The 24,012-nt window shown below is 37.3% G+C and overlaps 1 protein-coding gene across 2 annotated transcripts in view; it reads right to left on the bottom strand.

The window, feature by feature from the left end:
- The window catches only part of KIAA1324L (KIAA1324 like), a 177,430-nt gene that overhangs the window by 54,355 nt on the left and 99,063 nt on the right, over nucleotides 1-24,012 (bottom strand). Inside the window, exons 3-8 of one of the 2 annotated variants that reach the window (XM_025379490.1) lie at nucleotides 16,002-16,197; nucleotides 13,182-13,329; nucleotides 10,239-10,325; nucleotides 8,219-8,324; nucleotides 7,036-7,188; nucleotides 6,356-6,444 (exon numbers count right to left, since the gene is read on the bottom strand). In XM_025379490.1, coding sequence (XP_025235275.1) covers nucleotides 6,356-6,444; nucleotides 7,036-7,188; nucleotides 8,219-8,324; nucleotides 10,239-10,325; nucleotides 13,182-13,329; nucleotides 16,002-16,197 — 779 coding nt within the window. The remainder of the gene's footprint in view (nucleotides 1-6,355; nucleotides 6,445-7,035; nucleotides 7,189-8,218; nucleotides 8,325-10,238; nucleotides 10,326-13,181; nucleotides 13,330-16,001; nucleotides 16,198-24,012) is intronic. The other variant, XM_025379491.1, reaches the window with a different exon arrangement.

Here is a 24,012-nt window from a genome sequence, read left to right as displayed (position 1 = left end):
GGGCTCATGAATCAAGAACCCAATCAGTCTTTTCTGAAGCTTCAGTCAGTGTTTGTAGTATCAAGAGCTGTGAGGATAATAATGGCTTGGGTGGAGATGACAGTGAGCATCTTGCAACACCGGAAAGGGCTTGCCTGAGAAGGAAATCAAATTGAGCCAAGAATATTAGCATTACACAGCAAGATAACAACTTAAAATAATTTGTTCTATATTGACTTCCCAGTTAAACGAGTCAACAGGCTCCTGCCTCCTCCCCTCTCTGTTCCTCAGTTTTACATTGGTTTGAGTCAGGGCTTCCATCCAATTTCTGAAACATATTTTTTAAATTCATTACTAGAGAATTTATAATTATCCCCAAGCACCCATTGAAAGGAAACATGTGAATCATGTCCCACAATAGGGGAGTGGCTGAGGGAGACAAACACCACACAGGTTACTCTGCCTCAGTGCAATACCCAAAATAAATAGAAACTTAAGTCTTTTCTGTCTACTAACTCCCAAACAAAAATAACCTTTTCCCCACTCCCTTTTGTAGTGGATATGAGACAACCTTTGTGGATATGATAAACAAATGAGGAACTTGCTGTTTTTAACCATGAACAGCTTAATTGAAAACTATTCTTTGTATTCTTGGGGGGGAAGAATTTTCCCCACTTTAAATAGCTGTTGCATTTTTTATTTGGTGAGCTAGGTCTTTTAAAGCTTGGATTTCCCTGGAAATCTTCTTTGCAAGTAATTATTTTCTCTTTTCTCAATGTTTTTATATCTGAGAGTTTATTTCACACAAATAAATTTTGATTTTACTAATTTGAGCTCATTGTTCAAGCACACTGGAGTCTTTCTGAATCTTAATTTTATCATTCTAATCTTTATTGATTCACAAACTGATATACGTATTCTTAATGTCTTTATGAAGTTAATGATTTTTAAATAAAATGTTGAAAACTCATCTGACTTATATTCTTCTTTGTATGAGTTACAGTATGTATAAATGACTTGCTATATTTATATTCCTATGGCAAATATATAAATATATCAATATGTATTATACTGTACTCTAAGCTGATAATCATTTATCAAATCAAACATTTTATATATGATTCTTCAATCAGTCACATATCTACTTAACCATATCATTTAGTCCACAATTCATCTTATCCATAAGGAAATCATGAGATGCTCTGTCAAATATCCTGCTAATATTCAACACATCTCTTGATTAACTCTTGCCCAGTGTCACTGTTACCTGGTGTAATGCCTACATAACATAGCTGAATTTCCACCCTGCCCTACCTGTGTTTATCTTTAAGAAACAGGATGCCTGTGATAAAAAGTTCCCTTTGTAACCAGACCAGCTGAGACTGGTTAGAACCAAGATAGATGACCAAATGACTTAAAGGATCCCAGGTTTCATTATAATCTCACAATTTTATTTCCATACTAAGTGACACTTCCACCAGTGCTATGACAATGGCCAAAAGAAGCCATAAAAGGACAAAAAGGCAGGCAGCACTCTAGTTCCAGGAAGTTTACTGCCCATTTCTGGAAAACACATGAATATTCCTCCCCTTGCTTTTCATGTCCAATCACTTCATTAGAGAAATCCTACATTTTAACTCCCTCACCCCTCACTAACAGAGAAGTTGTGAACCGTGCTCCTACTTCTCAGTTCATGACCCTTGAATAAAGCCTGCATTGCTTGACATTCACTTTCAGTTCCATGTATTTGTTTCATGACACTGAACAGGGAAAGACCCCATCTTCTAGGGGACTAGGTTTGTTGGTAAAATCACTGATCAGTATTCTTTTGAGTTCAAACATCAAACACTGAATTTGTATATGTGCTTGTGTGCACCTATATGAGTGTACCTCATTTTATGTAAGAAGTAGGCACTAATTTTTTTAAACAAAGCATACATAAAACTTTCAACTCACTACTTAACTTTGTAGTGAATGTTTACTGAGAAGTGAATATTCTTTAATTTATCTATGTTTTACATCTCTATTTTGCATATACTAAGTTTTAATTCAAGTAAGCCACATTTAGGAATCTTCATTATTCACCACAGGGAATGTCATATAAAAATGTGTTGTCTCCTTGAGACTTTCATAACCTAACCATGGGCCAAGAACACCAAGTAATTATCCATGTTTGTTTACTTCTTTGCATCTGTATAGGGCCTTACACAACTTGATACATAGTAAGTCCCACAGATATTTGGTGAGAGAATGCCTTACTCTCTATATTAGAGGATTTAAATCCTTATATCTCTTCACCCAATTCAACCTGGTTTCCATGTTTTAAAATGGCTCTTTAAAGCCACCATTTAATTCAATGTTGCCAAATCCAATAGATACTTTTCAGCCCTCATCTAGGGTGATTGTTCAGGAGCATCAGCCTTCTTAACCACTCCAATCATGCAAATACTCTATGATAGTAACTCCCTTGGTTTCTCCCACTTCTCCAGCCATTTTCCTCAGGCACCATCCCTGTTCATCTCTCCTAGCTATGGCTGACTTCTAAGCCCACTCTATGATCTCCCTGAAAACTTTTACCCAACCCCAAGGCTTCAATTACCAGCTATTTGCTGTAATTTTCAGATTCACATAGCTAGCTCAGATGTTCTACTAAGCTCCAGACTGATGTACATAATGGCCCTTCCAACATCTCCTCTTGCCCCATCTCACAACATGGTCAAAACTGTACTCACGGTCTTTCCCTCCTTGCCTCTAGACCTTCTCTCTAACCAAATAGTACCTCTACCAACCCACCTTTAATACGTTCCTCCCCCTCCATCTTATTAACCATCACATTTTGTGAACTTTGCTTCCTATTTCTCTAATCCATACTCTTCTGTCTATTCCCTTTACTATCATTCACTTCCATCTTCTCTCACCTGGAGAAGGGCATTATGAGACTTCTAAGTGTTCATTCTCTCTAGTCCCCTTCTAATCTTGTTTATAAAACACTGCCAAAGGGATCTATATTATGTATAAATCCAATCATATTGCATCACTCTGATACCAAAAAACTTGCAGGGATTGCTAAATGCTCTTAGGATACAGGCTAAAATTCCTAATGTGGCCCTGTGAAACCATGCCTTTTCTAGCAATAGCTTATGTCATTAGCTGCACCTAATGCAATCCCTCGCCCACATCCCCACATTCTAGTCACACATTCTTTTAGTTCTTCAAATACAACATGTTCCTTCCCATGTCAGGTCTTCACCATCCCGCTCTTCTATCAAAAATGCTCTCCTTCCACGGCCTTGCCCAGTTTTTAATACAGCCCTGAGGCCTTCCCAGACTGGGTAAGAACCTCATAAAATTCAAACTTCTCTGCTGTAGCACTAATCCCAATTGGAAATAATAATTCATTTTCTATGACTGACTATTTATCTCTTCCTCTAGAGTCTAGACCAATGGTTCTCGAAATGCTGAGATTCTGGACCAGCAGAATCAGAATTACCTGGCACCGTCCTGGAAATGCAAATTTTCAGGCCTTCCTCCAGACCTACTAAATTAGAAAATCTGGGACAGGGCCTTCCAGGTGAAATTGATGAACACTAATATTCAACAGCCACTGCTCTACATCTATGGAGACATTTACGTTTTTCTTCTATCCTTAGCTCTGCCCTCCTTACCCAGTATTCTATAAATAACCAGTGCTCAGTAAAGATTTACTAAAAGTATGAATGAGCAAGCCATTCCATATTTTTCACGATGTTTATAAGAATCTCTTAATTAGAATAATTTCAATTACAAATTAAAATTTTCCTGAAAAACTTCCCCCACGGGCAGAAAGAAATTTAAGCAATCTATTTTAAACTAAGATTCAAAATAAATACAGAAAACTTGTAACACTCCTATGTCATATCGATGGTAATGTTTGGAATCTATATGCCTCAATAGCTGATTTCCTTGTCAATCAACTTGATTCTCTCCAAGTAGGGCAAAATAAGACAAAGAGAACATAACAGGACAGACAGAACCAACATATAGTCATTGAACCACCTGAGAAACATCATTAATCCACTGGAAAATCACCAGGCTATTCTCAGCAAGAATTAAACATCTATTTATGTATTTATTTAAAGAGACAGGGTCTTGTTACACTGCCCAGGCTGGAGTACAGTGGCTATTCACAGGTGCCATCATAGCACACCGCAGCCTCAAATTCCTGGCCTCAAGCAATTCTCATGCCTCAACCTCCTAAGTAGCTGAGACTACAGGTGCATGCCACTTCACCCAGCTAAAATGCCATTTTAAAAGATGAAACCAGAACAAATGAAAATGTTACCCAAAAAATCTCAAATTCACATGTGCAATCTAAACTTCATTACATATATTATTTCACTAAGTCCCCATTGCTTTACTTTTGAAGCTAGAAACATTTATCTTGAAATATCTTAAATCACTTTTCTTTTTAAAAAAACATGCTAGCACATTGTTTTCTTCTATAACAAGAACATGTTCAAATTTCACTCAGACACAACAGAGAAATATAATTTATGTGTATATGTGTACACAGCATGCCTGTGTGTACACCCATATACACATATGTGTCTATGCAGCTGTGTGTATTCTGCATATTACACATTTAACATAAGGTCTTACATCCATTAGGCCCAGGTCAAATAGATTTTGTCATGCTACTTACTGCCATTATACTCATGGATGTAATTAACATAATAAATATACAGCTTTTTTTTTTTTTTTTTTTTTTTTTGAGACAGAGTCTCGCTCTGTCGCCCAGGCTGGAGTGCCGTGGCGCGATCTCGGCTCACTGCAAGCTCGGCTGGAGTGCCGTGGCGCGATCTCGGCTCACTGCAAGCTCCGCCTCCCGGGTTTAGGCCATTCTCCTGCCTCGGCCTCCCGAGTAGCTGGGACTACAGGCGCCCGCCACCTCGCCCAGCTAGTTTTTTGTATTTTTTAGTAGAGACGGGGTTTCACTGTGTTAGCCAGGATGGTCTCAATCTCCTGACCTCGTGATCCGCCCGTCTCGGCCTCCCAAAGTGCTGGGATTACAGGCTTGAGCCACCGCGCCCGGCCAAATATACAGCTTTTGTATATTTTCATTGTAGATTAGACAAGATCCTATTATACATTAGATCCCATTCCTTTAAGCCTCAGTAACATTGAACTGATTATTATATAAAATAAACTAAATTTACTTTTGCCTTACTTATTAATAAGGCAAGTTTAAGAAAAGTTTACCTAAACAAACATAATGGAAATTACTTTTCAATTCACCTTAATGGTACCTCTCTGCATATATTTTCTAAAAAAAAAACAGCCCTTACTTGGCATCATGATAGGACTATCAGGACCTTACTTTACAACTCCTTGTCAGTTAACAGCTGTTAGTTTGAGTTACTGTTCTTACTGAAAGTAATAGTTGTACTTCTTATCGTTGCAATTTGCCACTAATTTAAACTAGAATGTACTTGCTCTTAACCATTCCAAATAATATTCCTTAAAGAAAACTTAAGGACCTAAGGTAAGATAAATAGTAATATAACAATCTAGATTAGAATCTAGGGATGCAAAAATAAGAGAAGAAAGTAATAAATTTCCTGACATCTATATGTGCTTTCCAAACTAAGTCAAGAAAATAAATGTCATTATTTCAAAGATGCAAACATAAAGAAGCAACAATCCGTAGCAGCCACTTTGATCTCAGATTCCCCTCACTGACACAGGCTGGTGTAGGCTAATTCTTTAATTAAGAGGAGAGCAGGTCAACTGCAGAGCTCATGTGTGCATTTTTCCTCTGGCTATGTGCCGTTTATATGGTACTTACTTTGCATTTTCTCATTGCAATTACACAGTAATCTGCCATAACCGAATAGCCCATGGCTGCATGGTTTTTACTGACAAAACCTACTGAGTAACCAAATAATTAAAGAGAGGTTATAAGAACTTTCCATCCTGTGAGTCACACTACACATTTTAAGGCTGTGCTCTCTCATGTTATTACTTCTGGAAAAAATATAACTGTTAAAAGTAGCAGTAATTTACTGAGCACTATGCGCCAGGCACTGGGTTAGGAACTTTACATTAAATATCTTGAATGTTCTTATAGCAGCTTTATAAGGTAGGTGCCAATATCATCCCTATTATACAAATTAAAAAATTGAGACCTAGAGACATCAAATAAGTTACCCCCAGGACTTAATTGTATATTTGAAATTCAAAGTCAGGAAGGCAGACTTCAAACCCTAAACTCTAAAATTTCCTCTTTACACTTACATACGTGTGTCATAAATCTCTCTCATGAACAAATTAGAGTCTGCTCAAATTGGAAAGAAGGTTGCAAAAATATGGGATGGAGTTGACGCAACACTGCTGGTACCTTTCCCTCTTCATCACATGGGGTATGGATCTGGAAATAGTCTTTTGTGGTACAGGGAGGGCGCTCTGTACACTCACTGGATCCTTCCTCTGCAACATAAAAAAAGCGTTTCAGAAATGGGTCAATTATTTTGCGTCTAAGAAAAGGCAAAAAGCAAAACAGAAAAAGTAAACTAAAAAGTACAAATAAACTTAACAAGGCAATTTAGGTAGAACTACCTAGGTCTAAAGAAAATAAATGCCTACATTTTTATTTTCCCTAGAGCAGTAAGTGTTTCTATGATACACACAGAGTAGTATATCACAGTTTTTCCCAGAAGATATTAGATTTCTTCCATCATCGCTGTACATTGGAAATTTGGAACAAATCAAAAGTTTCTACGTATGTCTCTACACCAACAAATCATGTAAAAGTATAAACATTTTTAGATGAGTCTAAACATATCCATAGCAGTTGCCTGTGGGGTGTGGAAAAGAAAAACAAATCATAGACCTATATAGGGGAAAGTCATGCAGAAAGGGAGAAGATGTCATATTTTATCCATTCAACATCAATTCACTTCAGCACTTCGGTTTCAGCCACCACTGCTGTCATACTTTATGGGTGACTTCTGGCTTATAAATATACACTTGACCAACATACATTTAGAAAGAAAAAAGCAGAGTATAAACTAGTTCTACCTGAAAATTGAGAGTCCTCTTTACACCTTATACATTCTTTGGCTCCCTTCTCAGAATAGGTGTTTCTGGGACACACTTGGCAGTTGAACGAACCTGGTTTGTTGCTGAATGTGCCTGGCTTGCAAGGAAAACATTCTGATGTGTACGCCACCCCTGTGCGGTAATGAAAAACAGAGCATGGGAGGAGGACCCAATACCAACAAGCAAATCAGCACCTACTTCTGCATTTACCCAGAAGTGAGGGAGAAATATTTACAGTAAGGTCAGCCCAAATCTTTTATCTTATTCATCCAGCACTAAGAAAGCATTTACTCTGTGCAAGGAACTGCACAATCAAGTCAGCAAACAAGTGATAAGTTTTGATAGAGGTATAGTACTTGTATTAACTGAGCTGTCAAAAGACAACTCCACTAACTCAAAAATGAGATAAACCCTAAGGTTCCCTCTAATTCTATAGGCCTGTAATTATCTGATCCTTATGATAACCCATTCCCTTTTTTTTTCCCACTGCTGATTAAGTCACAGGTAAGACCTAGGAATGGCTTGACTTCTCCTCTGGTTTGTAATTCCAGCCTTTGCCAGCAGATGTCCTTATGACTAATGAGTTAACACATTGTTCACAGGAACAAGCCCACATTGAATATATTAAAATGTAAGCCAAAGTTTAATAAAGGAGAATCACTGCTTTAATTAAAAATACCCTTAATTGAGAATGAACCATGCCAGGGTTCATCAGCTGCTCTCCTGGGCCAGAAATTGCCCAGTTGATTCAGACAAGCACAAAAGGTTTAGGGAAGAGTCAGGTCAAGATGTTTACTGTTATTTTTATGGATATAGCAGTGACCAGGTCATCAGTTCCCTGAGTAAGCCCAATGTCTGGCACAATAGACATTTCCCAGAGGAATAATAGGGTCTTATTAACACAGAGACATGTTTTTTGTTTACAGACATCTAAAATTGTCATCATGTTTACTCTTTTTTGCAATGATTAAATAATTTAGTTCAAGTGTACAAGAAAAAAAGAAAACAACTGCCGATTTCTTGGGAGTAAAACCAGGGTCTCCAGACCTATATGATTTCCTAACATATTAATTTCTGTTCTATAAACCTTTGAAACAGCCAAACCGAAACATTAATATTTAGTAGTCACTAGTGACTACTAAACCAGACTGCCATGAAATACCTTCAATTGTGATATTTTTTACCAGCACAGGCTTGACCGCCTTAGAACCCATAAGGATGCCTGTAGTTCTCCAGTAGAGTATGTTTGTACCTGATTTCAGCATTACCTATAAAGAGAAACATAAAGGCACTCAGGTCAGATAAGCCATGCCATTTCCCACACCTAAAAGCTACTCCCTTACATACTTTTTCAATCCATACAATAAAACGCCATTAATTTAAAACCCACAGATTTAAGTCCACTGTTAATTCTGACCTAACCTCCGCTGAAGTTTACACTTTCTTAAAAGAAAAAAAAATGGAGTTTGCTAATCCACAAAATATATTAAATAGAAAAGAAGAAATCTTCAAGTCTAAACAAACACATAAAATGATTCTCAAACCATTTGCATGAAGTCTTAGTTTATATTTAAAAAGAATCCATTTTAGAGGGTGAAAGTCCCTCAGCCCACTTGTATATTTACAGGTTGCCACTATTTATAAGATCTTTGAGTTCTGAAAACAAAAGGCAACAGAATGAGTTTGTTTATTTTAAAAAAATGTTTAATAAAAATACAGCAACAATAACAAGAAAAAGTAGGACTGTACTTATGTGATAATCTGATTTAACTCTCTTACTCTAGAACATTAATACTACTATATGTAGTATTGGTTTCCTTTGCTACTGGAATATTTGCTAATTATAAAATCAAACTAATTTTCTTATAAATTTCATGTTTATACAGGTAAGTGAACTAATTTTAAGAGTTCCTTGCTTTCTTATTTACCCCCCTTATTCTTCTATGCAGTCTCTGGCTGGACAAATTCAAGCTGTATAAAATTACAATCCACCCAACTATTTCAGTGAAGTAATAAATTAAGTAAAAGTAGTGCATTAAGCACTTTCCCTTGTATTAAATCTTTTTTAAGTGAAGAAAGCATATTTGTTTTTAAGGGTTACTTGTACCTTCAAAGCCCAGCTAACTGGGTGTTAAGGTATATGGATCTTAAATGTTATTAATATTATTATCAGATATACAGATTTTAAAAAATATTCTGAAAGGGTACATTATATTAATCACCCAAGGATGAGGCACCTGCTACAACCACAAAGACAAGGATTGATGGTCACTTATTGAAATAGAGCTCGATCTACATTGTAGGCACCATATTAGGCCCTTCCCACATATCTTCTGATTTAATCATGCAAAGATTATTCCTATTTTGCAAATGAAAACATCAGACACAAAGAGATTAAGCAAATTGCCTAAAGAAACACAACTATAAACCAGAGTTAGATATTAAATCTATGTCTCACTCCAAAGAGACAGTGCCTCAAATAATAACAGATTCACTGAATTGTTACCTGATAATTGCCTTCAAGCATTTAAGGAGCTGTCCTGTAAGGAAGCAGGCAGTTACTTTACTTCATGTAACCAGAGAAGGTAGAATTTCAACCAATGTGTGGCAAATAGGGAGGAGGCAGGTTGAGGCTCCAAACATAGATAAATTTTGTGATAAACAGAGCTGTTCAACAAATGGAGACAGCATAGTGCCCAACAAAACAAGCCTGAATATCACTTGTTGGGCACAGTGCAGCAAAAGATAAAAGGAATTCACAGATCCTTCCGATGACAAGAGCCACTAATTTGATCACATATGACAGGCACATTTACAAACTTAGAAACTCAAATGTTTTGTATATTAGTTTTGAACAGCCTTCTTTCTCATGGATGCCCCTTTGAAAGGGAGGAAAATTAGACTATGATGGGAAGGGGAAGGAAAAGGAAAATAAGAAGAAAGAAAAAGGTAGGAAAAAGACCCTGAAAATTGGAAGCTGAGTCCATGAAACTAGGGGTAATTTTTTCCCTAACCAGAAATCATCTAAATTAATAGTTAATTTTGATTTTTTTTCTTAAAATACACTTTTTTTTAAAGTTATGAAAGGAAGGGGAAGTTGGGAAAGAAGAAGAAAAGGTTGGAAAAAAAAAAAAAGAAGAAGGAAAAGTTGGGAAAGAAGAAGGAAATACAAAGAGACTTACAGAATGAGAGCCCCATTCTCCATTGTCTGTAAGTTTTACCCACTTGTCAGTGGTGGTGTCCATCTCCTGGCACTGATCATTTTGAATCTGTGGATTAAACACAAGGGCCCTAGTAAAGTGTCTTGAATAACGGCTTTAATTAAATTTTGTACCCAGCACAGACTGCAAGAACCTCGTTCAATACATTCTAAACAATGGCCATGAGTAATTCTCAGTAAGTAAACATACCAAGACCTCTGGAGCCTAAGTGACAACTGCATATGACTGAGTGGTTCTAAGTAAACTACCTTCATTATTGTAACAAAAAGCCTAGCTCATTAGAGAGAGGAATGTGGGAGAAGATTCACAATGCACAGTAACACAGTGACTAACACTGACAATGCACAGAAAGGAGACAAAGTACAAAACAACTACCCAACTTACCCAAACTTTTTCATAGCTTGCATTCACCATGTAGGCCCAATAGCATAAAAATCAACAAAGCTGTTCTTTATAATATTTGCAGCAGTAAAATTTTAAATTAAAAATAAATAAAGTATACTTTGTTTTCCATTCCCTAGGACCTAATCCAAATGCAAAAGCACAAGGTGTTTGGCGTTAAAGATATCTGTAGACATTTGAATTGGCATGGCAAATGATTAACATTTACCCCCAAATAAAAATTTGGCTATGACCAAAGTAAAAGTTCCAAATTTTTATTTGGGGGTAAACGTTAATCATTTGCCATGCCAATTCAAATGACTACTGATATCTTTAACACCAAACACCTTGTGCTTTCCAGGCAATTCTTCCAAAATGTCAAGGAGTTGGGACACTACTTTTCCAGGTCTACAATGAATACAGAGACATCAAAAAGTTAGGCCACCTTTCCAATATTGCAAAACAGCAACAGATTAGAGTTAAAATAAGATCTCATCACCTATATTCCCACCAAAAGAAATGGCTCGCTCTTTCATCTCTAAATCATTTTGCTTCTTCACTCATCTTCCCAACCAATCTACAAACATTAAAATGTTCTCCTTAAGAGCTATTCCCTAAAGACTTACTAACTAAAAAATAGACCCTATTGCCATCCAAATGCCAGAGAATATCAGCTACTGAGAGTACTTACTTTAATTGAATTTAAGTGTCATATTCATATTATAAGCATAATGACCATTCTAATGCAAGTGTTAACCTAATTAAAAGCAGATATGGACCCTGAATATACCTTTAATGGTCAATGTGTAGATAAGCTGAAAGCTTTTTTTTAATCACTGAAAGCAGATGTCATATGTTATCCTGACATTCTACTGGCATTCTGGAGACCTGTAAAACCTAAGTCTAATCACTTAGTCTCTCTAGGCTTCAGTTTCATCCTTATTTAAAAAAAAAAAAAAACAAAAACAGAAGGGCTGAATGAAAGTTTCATATAATTCCAAAATTAAATACTTTGTTGTTGTTAATTATGTAATGCCCATATGTACAACTCTCAGAGAACAGCATATTTCAATCTGCAAACACTTCCTTTCCATTAACCATTAGTATGATGACCATGAAGTTTTGACCTTCTGAATCAGTAAATTGCAACCTCTAAAGCTGCAACATCAATAGAGGAAGGAACATGATTTTGCCATCCCTTTTCAGATTATAACCAGAACAAAGGCATCGCTGAAAGGAAGTAATGAAACTTTATTGACATATCTCAAAGAACTTATTGGGCAAAACAAATCTAAACACTTATTCTAATAAATAGATAACTGCTTTGCTTCTTAACTTTATTTCAGTTTTAGCAATGTTGCCAAAAATGTCCAACGAAACAGAATTGTTCACTTCCAGAAGGATTTTGCAAACAAAATGCAGCTTAAACATAAATCTGTTTGAATGTTGCTTAACATCTTAAACTCATCAAAAGATATTAGTACTAGGAGACTCCTTGAAAGATACTGTCACATAATCTACTTTATAGAAGTGAATGCTAAGTGCCGGAAGGTTTACTTAATTGCTCAATAACACAGTGTTAACAATTGCAGAGTTGGGACTACAGCCAGAATCTCTTGACTTCAAATATGAAGCTCATATTTTCATGAAAAATCTCTCTTGCTACCAAACTTCTGATTTAGAAATTCCCATTTCCAACAACACAAATTTGTTTTAGAATGTTCAGTACATTTGTTTCTGAAATCTGGACTGCAGAAACATTTTTCAAGATGGTCTCCCATTTATAAGCACAACACACACTTGGTTTGGTGTGAGAAGTCAATCTGAGAACATTTGCTCAAGCATTTGTGTCATGATAAATATTTGCTAGATTAGATACTGTTTATTAATAGTAGTTAAGTAACTTTAGTGGTGACAGCTTATTTTGTTAGGTGATTATCTTATCTTCTGTAATGTTATTTAATTTTTTTCAAAGACATCAATATCCCATTCATTGACGTTTTTAGACTATACAAAATTCACAGAATCAGAAACATGCAGCCACTTCTAATTTTAAAAAAAAATTCTCGTAAATGCACTTAAATAATTCTTGTTAGCAAACAATATTTGAAATTGCAAAGATAAAAAACTTTTAAGTGAAAACTAAAATTGGTTTAAAAAACACAGTTTTGACAGAATACTATCTGTAGCTACAAAAAGGTAAAGTAAACATGAATCTTGGAAGAAATATTTGTCACACAAAAACTCAAAACCAAATGGTTATATAATGAGCATAACTAAAAGTTAAATAAGCCCAGTGTTATGCTGCAAGATGAGATCTCGGAGGTAAAGAAATAATATTAACCAGGAAACAAAATATTATAGAAAAAAATTAAAGTTTTCTTTTAACATCAAAAGGTTCAGTTCACACACACACACACACACAAAACTGAGGGAGAATACAGTAGAATGGCAACAACTGACTAAGGGAAATTTACATGAATGTCCCTTAAATAGTAAATTCCAGAATGTAAAAGGTCTTACAAAGAACTCAAAGAAGATGTTGTTGTCGACATACTGGTACTCAAAGAAGACATAACCTGACTTCTTAAGGTGCACAGCATAGATCAAAGACACCGTGCAGTCATCACGATTAGATTCTATGTAGTTTCCACGAGGGATCCAAGAAGAGCTGCGGAAACAAAACCAAGAGGCACTTTACATTAATGTTCTGAAACCTCTTCTGTTCACAAAGCTACGTAACTCAGATTCACAAGCAGTTCCATCAGCAAAGCACAGCAGAAAACACCAGAAGCTTTTCCAGAACTCAAAGGCCAACTTTATTACTGAGAAGAGGTTCATTTCTTATGGCAAATAACTTCCTAAATCTTTTTAAGGTTATATGATTAATCTGCTATGAAACTGTTATTTTTCACCCAAAATTTGATTACCAAATAGATAACTAACTTTAGTAGCCTTAGATGGAATTATTCTTTCAGACATCTGCAGTTTATTTGTAAACCTATACACATGGCAAATCTATAGAAGGAGAGAAAGAGCACCACTAATGATAAATATGTAGATTAACATATAAAGCTATAGTTTTTCACCTTAATTTTTTAGGAAGTTGTGTGTCATATGAAATGAACTTATCAGTGATGGACTTGGCTTTTCAGTTCCTAAATCTTTGTAAGGTTATTTTAAAAGCAACTAATTATTTAAAACATAATACCATTGTATTGTACAGTTTATAACATGTTTATAAATATATGGCAATAGTGTGAAGATAAGGGTATAGATGTAACTATGCTGTTGTAAAATTTAACATTATATAAAGGTACAATAATAACTCTATGTTACCATAAGGATGCATACAGTAATTTCTGGCCTTTGCAACCTGGGGTTAGCAAAGATATCCTAACATATAACCACAGCAGAAAAAAAGGATAAATTGTATTCTTTCAAATTTTAAACTTCTGCTTTTCAAAGGACACTATTAAGAAAACAAAAAAGGCAAAAGCCACAAACTGGGAAGAAGTGTTACACACATGGAGACGTGTGTGTGTGTGTGTGTGTGTGCGCATATACTATATATTTATTATAAAAATATATACACATAAGAACCCATGCTCAGAAAGTACAAGGAACTCCTTTAGCTTAATAATCAAATGACCAAAAAAAAAGTAGAAAATGGATAAAACAATTTGACTTCACAAAAGTGAATAAACACATGAACAATAAACACATGAAACATGTTTGACATTATCATCCAGCAGGGAAATGCAAATTAAAACAAGGAGATATTATTTCACACAAACACACGTGTGCATACACTGGAATGGCTAGGGCTAGAACAAAACAAGACTTAACAATACAAATGTTGGTAAATATGTAGAATAACTAGAACTCATATATACTACTGGTGGGAGTCTACGATGACATAACCATTTTGAAAAGCTCGGACTTTTTAGAAAGTTCAACATACATCTCCTATATGACCCAACCAATTAAAAAGAAATAAAGAGTATGCAAGCGTGGACGGAGTTTCACTCTTATTGCCCAGGCTGGAGTGCAATGGCACAATCTCAGCTCATTGCAACCTCTGCCTCCAGGATTCAAGTGATTCTCCTGCCTCAGCCTCCTGTGTACCTGGGATTATGGGCACCTGCCACCATGCCAGGCTAATTTTTGTATTTTTAGTAGAGATGGGGTTTCTCCATGTTGGTCAGGCAGGTCTTGAACTCCCAACCTCAGGTGATCTGCCTGCCTCGACCTCCCAAAGTACTGGGATTACAGGCATGAGCCACCAAGCCAGCCCAGACTGAAATTTACACCGAGAAAATCACACTAGAAGACATTACCTTGAAAAACTTCCGCTTATTCAATTTCTTTTATACATAAACTATTCCAGGCAGAAAAAGAAGTCTTGTCAATATCTCCTGGCCACCAAAACAAAGATCTGAGGTCCCACAACATCCTACTAGTACCATCATCTAAGGAACTCTTTTACTGAAAACACACACTCTCTCAAGGAAATAATCCTATTATCGAGAGATTAAAATAAAGAAATTGGTGTCATTTGGCAAAAAGGTAGAGTGAAAGGAAGGAAGAAAAGAAGGGAGGGAGGGAATGAATATGCCTTTCAACACAGCTAAATAATTCCCCAGCATCCTTAGCTTACAGTAAAAATGTAGGGTTCCTGAGTGGCTACTCTTGTCAGGGGGTAGCCAGAGCCCTAAAGTTGAATTCTCCTAAGCAAATCCATATGAAAGGAAATGTTACATAGTTAATACAAGATAACAGGAAGGGATATAGCTCAAAGACAAACATTTTGTTTTGTTTTTTTCAAAACAGTTTAACATTTCGCCAGCTTTGTGATATGCAAAGTTAATAATCCCCTATAAAAGAGGTAGGAATTAAGCAAAGGTGCTTTCCACCTTAGGTACTTAACCCACTCTCTTTTATAGGAGATAATCAAGTGTCTAAATGAAGGTTATTAATTATTCCTGTCAGAGGAAAAGAAAAAAACCTGAAAGTATCTGTTAAAAATCAGAAAAAGGTTAGTACAAACACCAGCGGCTTAACTGTAGCCATAATATGAGCCATAAATATGAGAAAAATTAATTTGCTTCTCTAACAGCTTTATTGCATTTTTGCATACAGTGTCTATTATAACCTGAGGGCAATGATTTTAACCTCATGAAAACTCATTGCAATGACTGTCCAAAAAACATGATTCTTTGCAATTAGCTTATCTATCACCACAAACAGTACCAAGATTATCCTCATCTTCTTTCTGGAAAAGAGCAACTACTTTCTTCTCAAATATTCAGTTAAGAGCCAAAGGCTGCTTTGGATTCTTACTTGTTACAGCCGTCTGGCCTGCTGTCAGAAGGGCCCACCACAGTGTCCATGAATGTTGCGATGTTAGAAAATCCTGCCGGCAATTCATCCCATTCATCAAATTTGATGCCACTGCCCAAGGAATAGGTGCCTTCACCACACTTACTGCATACCTGGTTCTTCATTTCTAGATACTCTCCAGAAGCACAGGAGAAAGCTGGAAGGCAGAAGAATGGACAACCCATTACTTAGTCTCCCATCAATTTCCTCCCCTTCATGCCGTCACCAGAATTATTTTCATAAAACTCTGATTGTGTCACACCCTAATGAAAGCGTTTCAAGTCCCCCTTATCACCACATGCATTTCAGAATCTGGTTCCAACCTATTTTTCCAAGCTGACCCCTTGCCCCACCTTCTTCCTGCCAAAACAGAATTCATATCATTCCCATAATATTTCATCTTCTCTCCTGCTGTTGTGGTCTTCTTTCCCAGAGATGTTGGCCAATCCTACCTTCTCTACATGGAACACTCCTGTTCTCAACTCAAAAACCACTCACTTCATAACAGATCCCCTCCCCTGGCCCAATGGGAAGTCAGCTGCACCTCCCTTCATGCTCCTACAGTGCACTTGTTATAATACCTCCATTAAAGCACTTAATTTATGCTAATCAGTGGATAAGCACATATTAAGAATTTATAAGTTGATGTGAGACTTTGAGTGTTAAGAAAACAAGGATCATTATTTTTGGATTCCTAATTGTATCGGGCACATACTAAGTCCAAATAAAATGCTGATGCAAAGCTGATTAGTTGTTTAGAGTGACAACTAAATATAAAAAGGGAAACAGGAAAGCAGTGCAATAGCTGAACAAGTTATCTCCACTCTGAAAGCATGAGCCCACTTTTTCAATATTCACACCAACCTAGTCATTTCCACCACCATCTTATTTCTGATGTCAAGCTTTCTGCAAACTCTGAGAACTGTACTCAGAGATATTAGATACAGCAATGTGAAGAATAGTTGACACATTACCAAAAAGAAAGCTAAGTTAGTATTCATTCAACAAATGGAAATCAACATCCTCCAAGTACATGGCTCTGTGCAAGATAGTATTAGTGACTCCAACCTGGAAAAGGGCTTTCTAATCCTTTAATCAGGATAGTAAAGAAACAAGGACAAAATGAGACATCCAAATTACCCAATGAAGAAAATCAAATCTCCCAGCAGAATGTAAAGCAGCAAAGCCCCACATTTAGGTAGACTCTTCTCTTTTAAAATACATTAGAAAACTTAGCCAGAAATAAAAATAAGCTAATTTTTGAAAACTAATTAAAGAATTAGAGCTAAAATCCACACACATCTACTTATTCACTGAATATAATGCTTTTCTTGAGAAAACCTTAAAGATGCCGTACAATGAACTTCTAACATTCAAATCAACAACCCCAAATCAGTAAAACATGAGAAAATAAAAAAAGATTATGCAAAGAATGTGGCATTCTGGCTACACAGTCAAAACTGTCCTAGGACGAGGCTGTACCACTTCCTAATTCTATGACACTGAGTGAGTTATTTCACCTCTCTAGGCCTTAGTTTCTGTCTCTAAAAAAATGAGATAACAATCACAATAGGTACCTTTAAGGGCTATACTGATGGCAGCGGCAGCCCCCCGGAGTGACCACTGCCATGAAGCCGGCTACTGTGGGGGAAGTGCGGACCAGGCTGCGCATTCCATGGAGCCACTGGGGCAGGAGAAGGCAGCAGCCCTGCCCTTCCAGGCAGACCCAAGTCTCCCTGTGCTCTTGGGGGCCAGAGTAGGCAGGAGCTCCATCATCCTGAGCACACCTGCAGCTGCCCAAGCCATGGCTGTGGACCAGGGCGTCTTGGCACTCTCAGGGGCTCAGGAGAAACCCCTTCCCCTACAGGTGTGGAGATGTCTGCTCCCCCTGCCCCTGGCCTCTCCCCGCTCCTGGTACCCCTTCCGATCTCAGATCAAGGTAGGGGCTGAGCCCAGGCACTGTGCTGACACATCAGCCTCCTAACACCTCAGCCTCCTCCAGACTTTGGCCACCAACAAGCACAGGAGAGAGACTGAGGCATGGGCTGAAGGCAGCTCAGCACTGGCCTGCAGGCACTCCTTGACCAAACAGCCTGGGTGCCCAGAACAGTGGCAGGAGGCAGAGAGGCTCCTGGACAGAAGGGGATGGGTCCCACAAAGCCCCACCTTCAAGCCAGGGAGGCTCTGAAGCCTGGGGGCTGGGCTGCCAGTCAGTGGGCCAGAGTGGGAACTTGTGGTGCTTTTTCCAGGACTGCCCATGGCCTCCTATTGACCAATCAGCACATACTTCCTCCCTCTGGCTGGCTGAGTCCCAGGCCCATAAAAGCACTGGACTCAGCAGACTCTAACAGATAGGGGATGTCCAGCTGCAGAGCCACTCCAGGGTCTCCTCTCTGCTGAGAGGTGAACAGTAGCTGAGACACCCTGCTTGCGAAGAGGAGCTAGTCACTGTGGGTCTCCTCTGAGCTGTTCTGTAGCTCAATAAAGCTCCTCTTCACCTTGCTCACCCTCCACTTGTCCGCATACCTCATTCTTTCTGGACATAGGACAAGAACTCAGGAACCACCAAATGGCAGGGCTAAAAGAGTTGTAACAAACAGGGCTGAAACATGCCCCTTGCTTGCCATGTTGCGGGTGACAAGAAGGAGAGAAGAACTGTGGCCCTTTGGGGATCCCAGACCTAGGAGCTCCCCAGTCAAGGCTGTGACAGCCTCTTTGGGGCTCTGTAGTTCCTGGTGTCTCCAAGCTTCTGGGTGCCACTATATTCCCCGGTGCCAGTGCAGAAGCTGCTTGTGGCATGCCTGGTTCAGCTGCAGCCTTGCAGGGAACCAGTACCCATGCTGTCACCTGGAGTTGCCCACCCCACCGCAGCTGTCATGCCTGGCTGTGCATGCTAGCCCAAACCCATGCTCACTCACACACCCCTTGCTGCTCTGCACCTGGCTAGCCCTTGGCCAGCATGGGACCCAGGCCAGTAGAGTGAGCCAAATGCAGCCTGCCAGGCCGAGTAGGCAGAACAAGCCTGGTGGGCCTGAGCAAAACTCAGGCAAAAAGGCACCACTGGCCACAGGGGTTTCCAGCTGGTGAAGTGACACCCCAAGAATCCTGTGGCAATACTGAGAAAATATAGTATAAGGTGGTTAGCGCAGTGCCTGGCATGTAACAAATGCTCATTAAAGCTATTATCACTATCAGCACAACCAACAGAAAAACACAGTTATGGAAAACTGTTTATTTTCAATGGTCTATGGATCATCTAGCATACTCAGAATCAGACATTGGCCTAATATGATAAATAATAATATTGTAAACCAAGACCCTACAGTACATTAAATCAGGGGCCAGCAAACTACAACCTGCAGGGAAAATCCAGCTCACCGCCTGCTTTTGTAAATAAAGTTTTATTGAAACCCAGTCCCGATCATTCATTTACCTACTGTCTATGGCTGCTTTCACACCACAATGGCAGAGTTGAATAGTTGCAACAGAAACTGCATTGCCCACAAAGCCAAAAATATTGACTTCCTAATAAAATAAAGTTATCTTGGAAGACTGTTTAGTGTCCAAAATTGTATTTTAAGTTGATTAACTATAACTTAATAAAAGGTAATATTTTATGATATGTTGTTATAAAGAACTCTAAAAGCTAAAAAAGAGAAGACTGTGTTTGTGAATCTTGTCTTCTAAATATAATGATGCCATTTCAGAGTGTTCACTGCCATGTTAATTAAAATCATAAAGAATATTCCCATCTCTTTCCCATGTGTTTCCATGAAGTCAGAAGGAAAACTGAAAGAAAAAGTTGAAAGCGAATATAATGGATATTTGGTATATACCAGGTGCCGTGCTTGATACTTTACAAACACAGTACATTCTTGTTATTCACAGTAGTTGTGTTATATGAATTTACCCCAAACACTAAATTAATGAATACTGGACCATCACTCCTATGGAAAGTATAGGGTTAGGTTCCTGAGAACCTCTGGTCACATCACCTTTGTCAATCAATCAACACCTAACCTTGTTTAAGTGTATTTCTCTTTAAAGACATCTGATTTAGTATATGTTGTTAATTCATTAATGTTGAATTCATGTTCAACAGAACTATAACTCATGCCTGAATAAAGCTCACCTAACACATGTATTTTCTCTGAAAGGCATAGCACAGCCCTCTCCTACCTAGGAACACCAGCCTTCACGTTGGCACTGTACTTGGAGGGCCATTTTAAGCAGCAAAATCACCCAAAAAATAACTAAAATATTAAACACATAGCACTAAATAAGCCACCAAAAGGACATTTGTTTACAGTACGAGAAAAGCAATAAGAAGTCAAAGTGTCACCTTGTTCATACATGTAGTTGGGTGACTCAAATATCTCACCACTCTGCACATGTCTGCAAATAACTATGAAAGCATTGAGTGTATTCATTTGGGGGTTACAAATAAAGTTTAGCAAGTAGCCAAATTTGCAAATATTGAATCCATGAATAATAAGGATCAACTGTGTTTATAGTAGACTGGTGAGGGAGGAAAGGATTATGCCCATATACCAGATGAGGAAACTGAGCCACAGTGCATTTAAATAACCTAATTAAAAAGGTTAACTGGTTAACAGTTAACCAATGGCAAAGCTGAAACTCAAATTCTGATCTGATTCCAAAGGTGGTGCCTCAAAGAAAATTCAGTTCAAAAAATTGTTACAACCCATACAAAAAGGGCAAACAACTCCAACCGAATTAATCACCATACATCACATCATTCTTCATTCCTATCCTGAACTGTTAAACAATGTTCATGTGCATTATACAGCAATAACTATTTTAGCAAAAACCTCATATTTCTCATGGATTTTTAATGTACTACTCCTAAAACACGCATTAAAAATATTTTTGCAAGTTTCTAACTCCCATAAGTCTAATGACTTTGCCTACAAAAGGAAAATAATAATAATAGCTATCTCAATGAATTCTGGGAATAAATGAGATATATCATATAAAGCATTTAGCATATACCTGGCATGCAGCACATAATAAATATCAAATACAATTATTAATAGTTTAGACTGTACGCAGTGGTTCACACCTGTAATCTCAGCACTTTGGGAGGCTGAGGCAGGCAAAGTGCTTGAGGTAAGGCATTTGAGACCAGCCTGGGCAACATGGTGAAACCCCATTTCTACAAGAAATACAAAAACTTAGCTAGGCGAGGTGGCACACACCTGTAATCTCACCTACTCGGGAGGCTGAGGCACAAGAATTGCTTGAGCCTGGAAGGCAGAGGTTGCAGGGAGCTAAGATCATGTCACTCCACTCCAACCTGGGCAACAGAGCGAGACTCTGTCTCAAAAAAAAAAAAAAAAAAAAAAAACCCACACAATTATTGATAGTTTACTTTAGGGACATGGGACATACATTTCTATAAGAACTCTGCCAATAGATTTATAATATTACATCTCTTCAGATTAATTATGCAGTCAAATTAGTTGAATAAGTATAGGGCCTTTAATTAATACAGAGGAGCTAGCAAGTCTAAAGCTTTTCATAGTTTAATCATTTGCTACTCCTCAATCTTTTTCATCCTGGAAGTCAGGTCTAGAGACACCTGTCAAAGGAAGAAAAGAGCCACACTTTCTTGGTAAACTTACTCCACAAGATTTAGTCAACAGAGTTAGCACTGCTGACTTCCTTTGACGGCCACCAAAACTACCTGCTTTTCCTTTTATCTTCCATCCTAGCCTCATCCACTCTCTATGTCAATACTGCTACCTTGGCATTTGTTCTTTAATTAGATTATCAGGTTTTTTAATAATCTTAAAGACTACACTATTTTCATTCAGATTTTTTATCATACAACATAGGAATCTTTCAACAAGCAGTATGATAGACAGTTAATATTAATAGCTATTGTTAGCTATTGTGAACGTGAATTTACCATATTTACTTTGAATCAATTAGTCATTTCTAATTTTTCTTCTTCAACAACTTTGAAGTCTTAGAGAAACTGAATTAAAGATAGGCAAACTCCAAAGTTTTTAATGAGAACAGAAAGACGAACTTATTTGCCTAAGGTCTTAGGCACTACTTAACAGTGGCCTCAACTATTTCACAATAGTTTACCTAAGCACCCAGTGAAAGAGTGACATTTAAAAACCCAGCATCTTGAAGTCTAAACTGTAACCAAGAGGTCATTTGCTGCACTCACTGTTCTTTTTCTCAGCTTTATGCCTCTTCTCTTCTGACATTTATTTCTGCTACTGTGAATCTGTAAAGGTTCAAATATGCAGGTGTGAATAATCAGATATGGAAAAAGCACTTATATTAGTCCTTCACCAAGTAGCAAATATCTTAGGCAATTTACTTAACCTCTGTGCTTCCACTTATTCATACTTCAGCATCCCTTTCTCCCTCCTACGACTGCTTATAATAATCCACTGAGACTACAGAAACCACTCTGAAAATAAACAGTGTTGAAAATTCAAAGCACTGCTATGATCATGCAACCACCAAGCACAATATGCCAAATAACTGTTACTGAATTGAATCATTTATAGCTGATTATCATCTATGATTTATACCTAACAATAAAGAACATCTATTTTTAATCATTGTACCACAGGGCTACGTAGTTTTGCTTTTTCTTCCTCCAGAGACCTCATGTTTTGAAAGACTGGCTGCCTTACATTTATTCATAATTTACTCATTTTTGCTCTTTTTAATCAAAGTTTTTATTACTAAAATATGTTTTCTAAACAGTAAACAGCAATAGTAAGTAATAATAAATGGATTTTCAATTTAGTTGTTTAATGAGATGATGATACAGTGAATCTATGCAAACTTACTACAGATAAATATCTGGGAACAACATTGTGGCTTTCTCAGAGCTTCCATGATAGTCTAATCTAGACTGATCTTCCTCAAAATAAATCAAATTTACATCTCACTAAGTATAAATGCACTGTAATCCATCTTGTCAATTAATATTAGCTAAGTATAATTATATACATTTGTGGGGAAATATAAAGTAAATCAATTCCAGAATCAAGATAAGCCAATATGTCTATTTTTCTTCAATGGGTTAGTCTTGTTTAAATAAGATAAATAAGGTTCAAACCACAGACATTCTTATATTGACTACATGCTGATGCTTTTGCAACTGTTCTTACTATTACTCACTGCCATTAAGGGTAACACAAAGAAAGAGAACAATGCTTAGTGTGTGTACCTCACAAATAAGTTCAACTTCTATCTCTCATTTAGCCAATTAATTATCATTACAGATAATTAAAACTTTAAGTGCCTGTCAGATTTATTATCATTCTTTTCACACACACACAAAAAGCAGAAAATGGCATCTAAGAGAGACTGAACAGCATATTGAATCCAGCAAATCTCAGAGTTTCTTCCTCCTTAAGTACCAGTGATAAGGACAGCACTTGAACACTGTCCTTTTAAGTTGTTATTTGTTAAATTCTTACAGAGGAAAAAGTAATCTATAATTCTCATTTTATAAAAATAAAAGTGTGATAGGGAAAGTCAAACAGTACACTAAAACAGGCCATTTCTTGCTGATATTCTCTTATTCACAGTAAGACAGATTTGTCCGCTGGCTGAAGGGAGTTCTTGTTCTAATTGGGATTTTTTTTTTTTTTTTTCAATCCTGAGGGTATTTTTCATGACAAAATATACAAGGCAACAATGAAAGCTGGTTGTGAGTACATCAACTATCTGTCATGTTCAATTTAAGGCTGGAGGAGGAGAAAGGAAGGTAACACTGTCCAAATACAGTAGCAGACATTGCAATATTCCTATCAGAAGAGAATATTCATTAGCATTAGAAGATATATTAGTATTGCACTATAATTCACAAGTTATGTGATTTGAAGCATGATTTGATCACAGAATGAATAAATCTGTGACATGTAATAACAACAATTAAAACCATCAGAATCACCAAAAGAGACCTTTGACATTA

This window comes from Theropithecus gelada, chromosome 3 (assembly GCF_003255815.1).
Source record: "Theropithecus gelada isolate Dixy chromosome 3, Tgel_1.0, whole genome shotgun sequence".
Classification (NCBI taxonomy): Eukaryota; Metazoa; Chordata; class Mammalia; order Primates; family Cercopithecidae; genus Theropithecus; species Theropithecus gelada.
Note: the sequence above shows the minus strand (reverse complement) of the source record. Positions and strands in the feature narration are given on the sequence as shown.